Raw genomic sequence first — 11,536 nt, 5'->3', positions numbered from 1 at the left:
TTTTAGGTGTCCTTATGGAAAACACTATCAAAAGTTTCTACATAATTCCTTGATTGTTCAGAATACTTACAAGAAGATACTTCAGAACTGAACTACCAGGCTCAAATAGTGTGAAAGAGTATTATGTAAATCATGCATGAGTTTTCTCCATTTGGCAACATCCTGTCTTAATAGGTCCTTGCTGTAAACTAAAGAGAGACCTTCACTTCAGAAAGATACCATCTCATCCCAATCCCCTAGATTAATGTTTATTATGCCTGAAGAATCACATACACTTTTATTATTGACATATTTCATTGTTTCCTTAAGCACTCAGGTGAATAGATTGTGAGAAATATTATGATTCCCATGTTATTCAGAAGAAAACAACAGGGAAGGTAAGCGATTACCCACTGGTAATTGACACGTCCAAGATCATATGGATTTGATCTCCAAATGAAGTAGTCATTTCATAATACTTTTTATCTGTAGATTATTTCTAACTTCCATTTCTCTACTTTGTCTGAAATAATGCAACTAAATAACAGCGTAACTGAGTTCATACTGTTAGGATTGACCCAAAATCCCATGAGACAGAAGATGGTATTTGTAATCTTCTTCATTTTTTATCTGGGAACAGTGATAGGGAATTTGCTTATTATTGTGACCATCAAGTACAGCCCTATGCTTGGGAGCCCCATGTACTTTTTCCTATTTTATTTGTCCCTTACAGATTCCTGCTTCTCAACATCCATAGCCCCCAGACTAATTGTGGATTCCCTCTCTGCAAAAAAAATCATAACGTACAATGAGTGCATGACTCAAGTCTTTGCCCTACATTTATTTGGCTCTATGGAGATCTTTGTGCTCATCTTCATGGCCGCTGATCGTTGTGTGGCCATCTGTAAGCCCTTACATTACCCAACCATCATGAGACGACAGGTCTGCACCGTCCTTATTATTCTTGCATGGATAGGGTCTTTTATCCATTCTATAGCCCAGATTATCCTGGCCTTGAGACTGCCTTTCTGTGGACCCAATTTGATTGATCATTACTGCTGTGATTTGCAACCCTTGCTGAAACTTGCTTGCATGGATACCTACAAGATCAACCTACTGTTGGTGTCTAACAGTGGGGCCATATGCTCAAGCAGTTTTGTGATTCTGATGATCTCATACATTGTCATCTTGTATTCTCTGAGAAATCACAGTGTAGAAGGGAGGAAAAAAGCTCTCTCGACTTGCACTTCTCACATCACAGTAGTAATCTTAACCTTTGGTCCATGTATATTCATATATACACGCCCCCCAACCACTTTCCCCATGGACAAGATGGTGACCGTATTTTATACTATTGCAACCCCTTTTCTCAACCCACTCATCTACACCCTGAGGAATACAGAAGTGAAAAATGCCATGAGAAAGCTCTGGCATATTAAAATTACCTTAGATAGCAAAAGATGAATTGAAGACTTTGGTCGATTACATAACCTGTACTCATATCAAATATAGTAGTGTATATCATGACTTGCTGGATGCACTCTAAAAAAGGCAGCTGATTTACTTACTTTTCTCTTTACTTCTGTCCTCAAACTTCCTCATAATGCCAGCCTGGTTCTTACTTTACCTGAGAGCTCAACTCTGACACAATGGATTATGAAATACTTCCCACATCTTAGGCTACAGTCTGTTTTGGTAAAGAAAAAGATATTTATGCAATCACAACTGCTCAAACAATAAACAGCTGGAAGAAAAATAAAGAAAGGAAGGAAGAAAAGAAAGAAAGAAAGAAAGAACGAACAAACAGACTTGTTCTCTATGGCTTGTAATTCTCTTAAAGCACATATCAATTAAGGAATCCTGCTTTCCTTTGATCACATTCAGAGCAAAGGAACTAAATGTGAGTTAAGAAGTTTTTTCTTTATCTCATTAGTTTATCTTGAAAAAAGTTTCATCCTAATGAACCAAAGACCAAAAGGATATATATATATATATATATATATATATATATATATATATATATGAATATAAGTAATTTTTTTTCTTATATAATTGCTTTAATGTCTCCTTTGGCTATTAGTATAACAGAGGCATTATATATGGGATTTTCTAAATGTAGTATTACAAAGGCCTCATGATATTCAGATAATTTCTATGACTGTTAAATAAGGGTACAGCAAGAGACTTCTACAACTGTAACAGGGAAAGAAGTGAAACTATTTATGCTGTCAAGACTAAATAAGAATTTACAATACACCATAGATACAACCTAGTTTCCAAGATTGAAGTACAGAAAGATAGAAACGACCTTAAAGAAAAAAAAAAAAAAATGAATGTAATTCCATCTAAAATTGGGTTGCATCAATGGAATAAAAGAAAGTTTGAGAGGCATTCAGAAATACTCAGTATCCTTGTATCTAGTTAATGGAGTGTGTGAGAACTTACTTTTGCAGCAAGAAGCCATTTGCTTTCCTTTTGGTGCTTCATTACTAAATGGGTAGTGTATATTGTCAAGTTAGAATTGCCAATAGAATGTGATGCTCATAGTGAGCAGAGCAGATTCATGGCCATGCTTTGAATAGATGCATACCAGGGGTTGTATCATGAACCTTTAAAACTCATTCATTTCAGAGAATACAAAAACCTATCTCAAAGGGATACATGCCTGCTAAAGGTTACAGCAACATCATCTCCAATAACCGAATTGTGGAAATAGCTGTAGAGTCCATCAAATGATTAATTGGAAAACATATGGTATATATATACATATATACACACACACACACATAAATATATATACGTATATATATACATATATATGTATATACATACATATATACAAATATATATGCCATATGTTTGTATATATGTATGTATATATATACATATATATGTATATGGTGTGTTTTTAATATATATCTATATCTAGGGAGATGATAGATAGCTAGATAGATATAATATCATGTGACTCAATTATCAACAAGAATGGGAAATGAGATCTTGCCATTTTCCATGAAAAGTATGGAGCTAGAAAGTAGTATGCAAAGTGAAAGCAATCAGTCAGAGAAAGATAAATACCATATGATTTCACTCATGTGAAAATGAAGAAACAAAACAAATAAGTATAGGAAAAAACAGAGAGAGGGTGTCAAATCAACAAGCAGATGCTTAAATATAGAGAAAAAACTGATGGTTATGAGGGTAGGTGGGTGGGAGGACAGGTTAGATATGTGATGGGCACATAATAGAGTAGGCAATACTAAGAGGGAGTGACAGAAATGAGGACAATATTGGCATCTGAGGGACTTAACTGGAAAAGAGCATGATAGCAATTTCTGAGTTAATGAAAGTATTCTAGATCTTGAATTTGTTATTGGCTATGGGAGTACATACATTTATTAAAATGCATCAAACCATATACTTAAAAGGTCTGCTATTCATTATATGTATTATTTGTCTCAGAGAAAAAAAATGTATGACTAAAAAACACAAACAAAAATTAAACAAAACCTTTCCAATATATGTAAAAAAAAATCCATATAAAGTCTATTGAAAAAGGAGAGAATAGTGCCTTAGATGTCACCGAAATGAAAAACTTATGTACTGAAAAATATGTCATCAACGATGTGTTAAACCAACCCACATGTTGGGAGAAAATACTTGCAAATCATGTATCTGAAAAGGAACTTGTTTTCAGATATATCAAGTTGTTTAAAGAACTTAATAAAACAAAACAAAACAAAAAAAGAACTTAATAAAACCAATTAATATTTTTTCAAAAATCTTATAAGCTGGCAACATATGCCAAAAACCATATCTCCACAAAAATATACAAAAGCTAAAGAGAGTGAAAAGATGTTCCATACCTTTAGATAACAGGAAATACAAACCTCAGCCATAATCAGATAAACTTCCCACCCACTAGGATGTCTAGAATTAAAAAAGAATCAAAACAAAAATAAAAGAAACAAACAAACAAACAAAAACAGACAATATCTAGTTTTACTGAGATAGTAAAGAAATTGGGGTTCTCATAAGTTGCTGGTGATAATGTTAAATGGTACAACCACTTTGGAAAACAGTGTGACAGCTCCTCAAAGTGTTAAGAAAGAAAACATATGGTATAATTCTTTTTTTAATGAAATGATTAGAGATGCTTATCTATAATGAAAGAAAGTAGATTTGGGGGCCCCTTTGTGGTTCAGACTGTTCAGTTTTGGACTCTTGATTTCATCTCAGATCATGATCTCAGTGTCCTGGATTGAGCCTTATATTGGGCTCTGCATTCAGCATGGAGTCTGCTTAAGAGATTCACATTTTCCTGCTCCCTGCTGCCAAAGCTCTTGAAATCGATCTCTGAATCTCTTAAAAACAAAAGAAATCACCAAAAAGGATCGAGGGAGAGAGATAAAGAGAAAAAGAAAGAAAAAGGAAAAGAAAAAACAAAACAGAAAATAGGTTACACTTGACGGGGACTCCTGGTGAATGAGAGGTGACTAAATCAGATATGAAGTTTCTTCTATTTATTTTATTTTATTTATTTTAATTGTTAATTTTTATTATGTTAGTTACCATATAGTGTATCATTAGTTTTTGATGTAGTGTTCCATGACTCATTGTTTGAGTATAACACCCAGGAGAGTTTCTTTCTAGAGTGGCAAAGATGTTGCAGAATCAGATAATGATGATTGACAGCCTTCTATACCAAAAAATATTACATTATATATTTTAAATAAGTGAATTATATTGTATGAGGAGTATGTATCAATAAAGTTGTTAAAATCAGATAAATGTTTAATCTAACAGTCATCTGTACAGAATAAAAATCCATACAGCAAAAATTATTAAAAATCTAGTTCCCATGAACAGAAAATATATAATTATTCTATTGAAATTACTGTATCAGAGGAGTCAAAATGCTGGAGAAGTAGCAGACTGAGATCACATCAGGTAGCAGGAGATCAGTGAGATAGCTTACGAAACCATTCCAAAGACCTACAATTCCAACAAGGGGATTGAAGAGAAGAAGAGTAGCAATTCTAGGATCAGAAAATCGACCACTTTCTGAAAGGTAGGACCTGCAGAGAAGTGAATCCAAAGTAAAGGTAAGATAGACTGGGGGAAGGGGCAGGCTCCCAGCAAGTGGTGGATCAACGGAGCACAAAATCAGAACATTTAAAAGTCTGCTCCACAGAGGGATATTGCTCCAGAGGCTAAGCCGGGGAAAAGCCCATGCAGGGTCAGCGTGGTCTCAGGACCTATGGGGTCACAGAAGGATCAGGGATGACTGATTGTCATAGAGCTCCCAGGTATTAGAGTGGGGAAGCTGACTAGAGAGACAGAGCCAAGGAGTGAGCTCTCAACTCGGGGTTACCTTAAACTGTGTTCTGTGGCACTGTCAGGCCACTGCTCTGTGAGAAGAGACCTCACAAGATCTGGGCATACTCCCTTGGAAGAGTGCAGGGATCTATGGGGTTTGGAGATTCCAGGCAGGGCTGTGCAGCAGAGACAGAGACACTTGGTCACAGGCTGGGTGAGCTCGGAGTGTGGCCAGAGGCCAGGGAGACAGGAGTGATTGAGCACTTTTCTCCGAGGGTGCACTGAAGAGTGGGGCCCTGAGCTCTCAGCTCCTCCAGGCCAGAGATTGGGAGGCCACCAATTTTGTTTACATTCCCATCCGGAGCTCTATGGAAAGCATTGAGGGAACAAAAGTTCCCAAAAGTGAACCTGAGGAGATTACTTAGCCTGGCCTCTGGTAAGGGCAGTGCAATTCCGCCTTAGGCACAGGCACTTGAGAATCATTAGAGCAGGCCCCTTCCCCAGGAGATCAGCAAGAAATCAAGCAAGACCAAGTTCACTTACAAAGGAGAACAGCGGAATTCCAGAGGAGGAGAAAGCAAAGCATGGAAATCATGGCTTTATCCCCATGATTCTTTAGTCTTGCAGAGTTAATTTTTTTAACATTATTTTTTTCTTATGCTAATCTTTAAAATTTTACTCTTTCCTCTTTTAATGATTTTAACTAGTAGTTTATCTTAACAGTACATTTCATTAAAAAATACCTTTTTTGAACCTTCATTATTTTTAAAAGGATTATTCACCACGACCAAGTGGGATTTATTCCAGGGCTGCAAGGTTTGTTCAACGTCTGCAAATCAATCAATGTGATACAATACATTAATAAAAGAAAGAACAAGAACCATAAGATACTCTTAATATATGCTGAAAAAACATTTGACAAAGTATAGGATCCCTTCCTGATCAAAACTATTCAAAGTGTAGGGATCGAGGGCACATACCTGAGTATCATTAAAGCCATCTATGAAAAACCCACCACAAGTATCATCCTCAATGGAGAAAAACTGAGAGCTTTTCTGCTAAGGTCAGGAACACGGCAGGGATGTCCATTATCACCACTGCTATTCAGCATACTACTAGAAGTCCTAGCCTCAGCAATCAGACAACAAAAAGAAATTTAAGGCATCCAAATCAGCAAAGAAGAAGACTAACTGTCACTCTTTGCAGACGTTATGATACTCCATGTGGAAAGCCCAAAAGACTCGACCCTAAATCTGCTAGAACCTGTACAAGTATTCAGTAAAGTGTCAGGATATAAAATCAATGCAAAGAAATCAGTTGCATTTCTTTACACCACCAACAAGTCAGAAGCAAGAGAAATTAAGGAGTCAGTCCGATTTACAATTGCACCCAAAACCATAAGATACCTAGGAATAAACCTAACTCAAGAAGCAAAGAATCTATACATAGAAAACTATAATGTACTAATAAAAGAAATTGAGGAAGACACAAAGAAATGGAAAAATGTTGATGGACATCTAGGTTCTTTCCATAGTCTGGCTATTGTAGACATTGCTGCTATGGGTCAGGGGTGGGAGGTTGGGGGAACAGGTGGTGGGTAATGGGGAGGGCACGTTTTGCATGGAGCACTGGGTGTTGTGCAAAAAGAATGAATACTGTTACGCTGAAAAAATAAATAAAATGGAAAAAAAATAAATTAAAAAAAAAAAGGAGTTATGAAGAAAGTGGCCAGACTGTAAAAAAAAAAAAAAAGAAATGGAAAAATGTCCCATGCTCCTGGATTGGAAGAACAAATATAGTGAAAATGTCTATGCTACCAAAAGCAATCTATACATTTAATGCAATCCCTATCAAAATCCCAATCATTTTTTTCAAAGAAATGGAACAAATAATCCTAGAATTAATATGGAACCAGAAAATACCTCGAATAGCCCGAGAAATTTTGATCAAGAAAGCCAAAGTTGGTGACATCACAATTCCAGATTTCAAGGTCTATTACAAAGCAGTCATCATCAAGGCATTATGGTACTGACACAAAAACAGACACATATATCAATGGTACAGAATAGAGAGCCCAGAAATAGACCCTTAGCACAATGGTTAACTAATCTTTGACAAAGCAAGAAAGAATGTCCAAAGGGAAAAAACACACACTCTTCAAATATATGATGTTGGGAAAATTGGACAGCTACATGCAGAAAAATGAAATTAGACCATTTCCTTACACCACACATGAAAATAGACTCAAAGTGGATGAAGGACCTCAATGTGAAAAAGGAATCCATCAAAATCCTTGAGGAGAACACAGGCAGCAACCTCTTCTCCCTCAGCCCCAGCAACTTCTTTCTAAGAACATCACCAAAGGCAAGGGAAGCAAGGTTAAAAATGAACTTTTGGGACTTCATCAAGATCAAAGTTTTTGCACAGCTTTTACAAAGCTTTTGTAATGAAACATTACAAAACCAAAAGACAACTGACAGAACAGGAAAAAATGTTTACAAATGACATATCAAAATCTATAAATAACTTAACAAATTCAACACCCAAAGAACAAATAATCCAATCAAGAAATTGGCAGAGGGGGGCGCCTGTGTGGCTCAGTGGGTTAAAGCCTCTGCCTTTGGCTCCAGTCATGATCTCAGCGTACTGCATTAGGCTCCCTACCCAGCAGGGAGCCTGCTTCCTTCTCTCTCTCTCTCTCTCTGCCTGTCTCTCTGCCTACTTGTGATCTCTGTCTGTCAAATAAATAAATAAAATCTTTTAAAAAGAAATGGGCAGAGGACATGAACAGACATTACTGCAAAGAGGAAATCAAGATGGCCAAAAGACACATGAAAAGGTCCTCCACATCACTCAGCATCAGGGAAATACAAATCAAAACCACAATCAAATTAAGATGCATGAGCTAGATGTGATAAGAACTTAATCTTCACTCTATATTATTGGATTTTTGGGAAAAGGTGACATCTTCTTGCAATTAAAGTATTTTACATGGGCCATAAATGACAAGTTTTTACTAGAATAATAATAATTAAAAAAGCAGTGATTATCTAGTGATCTAGGGGCAGGACTTGATTCCTGATACCTTTAACCAAAAAGAAAAAAAAAGTAGGATTTCTTAAGCAAAAGGCTGATTCTAGGTCTCAGGTGGGGAATGTACAAGATGAACTGGCAAGAATGTGCTCACACACACACACACAGGTAACTTACACTGTGATAAGTATATGCAAAAGGGACACAAGAGCGACTGGAAAGTACCCCAATGCCTAGAGCTAGAAAAGAATTGAACAACAAAATAAATAACACAAATTGTTATATAACTCATAGTTTAAAAAAAATCCACAATTTCGTAGTGATATGAATACTTAAATAAATAGCTAACAAATAGGGTCTAGTAGAGAAAGTTTCCATTAAAATTATTATTAATTATTTTGTTGGTATTCTGCTCTCACAGGGTTATAGGAAACACTCAATCTCTTATTTGTGGGCTGCACACAAGTGAACTCCTTCCAAAAGGCATATTGTAGAATGCAGCAGGGGAATAAATTTATGGAGAAATGTGGCAAACACTACATCAACTAGATGATCAAGGTTAACCTGAAGGATGATGAGTCACAGTGAAAGTAGGTACCAGCTGACATGATGCGATGCAAATGGCACTTTGCCTCTGTGAGTCTTCTCCGAAAACCCCATAAGTCCTGTCCGATCTCGAATAAAATATAAAACAAACCCCAAATAAAGTTTTTTTGTATAAATATTTAACTAGTTCTCCTCAAAACTTTCAAGTTTATCAAAAACAAGGAATGTTGAGTAGAATTATTGTGATGGGCACTGACTAAGCTCTAGAATTGTGGAATCATTATATACACAAGTGAAACTAATATATAACTTTGTATTTTCAACATAACTGGAATAAATAAATGAAAGGATATTTAGAGAATCTGTCAGTGTCTGGAGGTATTGAATTAGACATGAAGATACACAGTTTATTTCATTTAATATATCATCAGAGTATAACTGTGTTGAGCATGGGTCAAAAATTTCTTCCTTTTCCATGCTGAATAATATTCCATTGTATGCATTCTGCATTGTGTTTATTCATACATTGATGGGCACATGGGTTGCTTACACATTTGGGTTATCATGACTAATGCTGATAAGGTCATGAGGGTACACATATCTCTTCCAGTCCCCACTTCCAGTGCTTTTGCTATATTCCCAGAAATGGAAAGGCTGGATCGCTTGGACATTATTGTTAACTTTCTGAAGAAGTTCTTATTGCCTTTCACAGTGGTTTCAACATTTTTATATTCTTATGGACAGTGTGCATGAGGGTGTTTAGTGATGTTGAGTGTCTTTTCAGCGGCTCATTGCATATATATATATATATATATATATATATATATATTTAGAGAAATGTTTATTTGTCTTTTGTTGATATTGGGTTTTAGGAATTCCATGAATTGCCTTTCATTCTGTTGATTGTGGACTTTGATGCATAGGAATTTTTAATTTTGAGATAGTTTAATTAATTTATTTATTTCTTCTGTAAACCTGTGTATTTATGGTGTCATATTCAAGAAATTATTTCCTAAGGTAATGTCCTGAAGCTTACATTTCATGTATATTTCATTTATATTTTATTCTTTTCTGTTGTTGTGTTTGGCTAGCCAACATAAAATACATCATTAGTTTTTACTTCTAAACATTTTATAGTTTTATTCTTCTACTTAAGTCTTTGATCCATTTGGAGTTTATTTTGTCTATAGTGTAATTTAGGGATCTAACTTCATTCTTTTGTTTTTTTTTATATTTTATTTATTTGACAGAGAGAGAGAGATCCCAAGTAGTCAGAGAGGCAAGCAGAGAGTGAGGGGTGAAACAGAATACCTGCTGGTCAGAAAGCCCCATATGGGGTTCAATCCCAAGACCCTGAGATCATGATCTGAGTGGAAGACCAGGCTTAACTCACTGCACCCAGGCACGCCTGCCCTTGTTCTTTTGCATATCTAGTCTTCTTTTGCATAACTAGATTTTGAATATCTAGTTTTGCTAAACTATTGGCAGAAAACACTATTCTTTCCTCTTGGATGGTGTTGGTGCCCTTGCAGAAATTCAGTTGACCATATAAGGGATGGTACATTTTTGGGGCTCTGCAGTTTATTCCATTTTTCTATGTCCCTGGCTTAATGCCATTACCATAGTTTTGATAACATAGCTTTTTTTTAAAGATTTTATTTATTTATTTGAGTGAGAGAGAGATCACAAGCAGTCAGAAAGGCAGGCAGAGAGAGAGAGATGAGGAAGCAGGCTCTCCACTGAGCAGAGAGCCCGATGTGGGGCTCGATTCCAGGACCCTGAGATCATGACCTGAGCCGAAGGCAAAGGCTTTAACCCACTGAGCCACCCAGGTGCCCCGATAACATAGCTTTATAATAACTTTAAAATCAGGACATGTGGGACATACAAATTTTTCTTTTCAAGAATTTTTATGTGATTAAAGATCCCTTGAGATTCCATATGAAACTTTCAGCTGATTTTTCTATGTCTGCAAAAATTGTCATTGGATTTTTTAATAGGGAGAGTATAAAATGTATAGTGTTTCAGATATTATTGGCATCTGAACAATATTGAGTCTCTTGATCCATGAAGATCTGATATCTCTCTGTACACACACACACACACGCACACACACACACACACACAATTTGTTTTTGTGTATATGGAAACTATCAAGTAGGAAATCTGCATAATATAAGTCCCCTTTTGAGTCTAAACACCAGAAACTTCAGTTAACAGAAAGAGTCGATGTCCTAGTTCAGGTCCATAGGCAGGAGACAAATATAAAATCAGGGAAGAGTTAATGTATCAGAGTGCAAGTCATCAGACAGGAAGAGCTAATGGTTCAGTCTGAAAGCTCTCAGGCAGGAGAAGTCCCTCTTACTCAGGGGAGGTTAGCCTTTTGTAATGTTCAGGCCTTCATTTCATTAGATGAAGACCTTATGTTAATGAGAACAATCTACTTTTTTTTCATTCTGCCAACTAAAAAGTTAATGTCATCCAGAAAAATCTCATAGTCATAATTGAAAACAATAGTCAAGGCACTCTCTGAGCACCCAGTGGTCTATTCAAGTTAACACATAAATTTAACCACTGGAAGCCCTTGATTATCTACGTAGCACATTTACACATCTCTGTAAATCATACTTAACCTCCAATACACACTACAAATTGTTAT

At 36.1% G+C, this 11,536-nt stretch overlaps 1 protein-coding gene across 1 annotated transcript; it reads left to right on the top strand.

The window, feature by feature from the left end:
- The first annotated feature begins 510 nt into the window (after positions 1–510).
- On the top strand, positions 511–1,443 carry LOC123949274 (olfactory receptor 4C11-like). Its single transcript, XM_046016658.1, has one exon. The coding sequence runs from the start codon at positions 511–513 to the stop codon at positions 1,441–1,443; it is 933 nt and encodes a 310-aa protein (XP_045872614.1).
- The last annotated feature ends 10,093 nt before the right edge of the window (positions 1,444–11,536 follow it).

Source organism: Meles meles, chromosome 8, assembly GCF_922984935.1.
Source record: "Meles meles chromosome 8, mMelMel3.1 paternal haplotype, whole genome shotgun sequence".
Lineage (NCBI taxonomy): Eukaryota > Metazoa > Chordata > Mammalia > Carnivora > Mustelidae > Meles > Meles meles.
The sequence above is the reverse complement of the archived record's forward strand: the minus strand, read 5'-3'. Positions and strand labels throughout refer to the sequence as shown.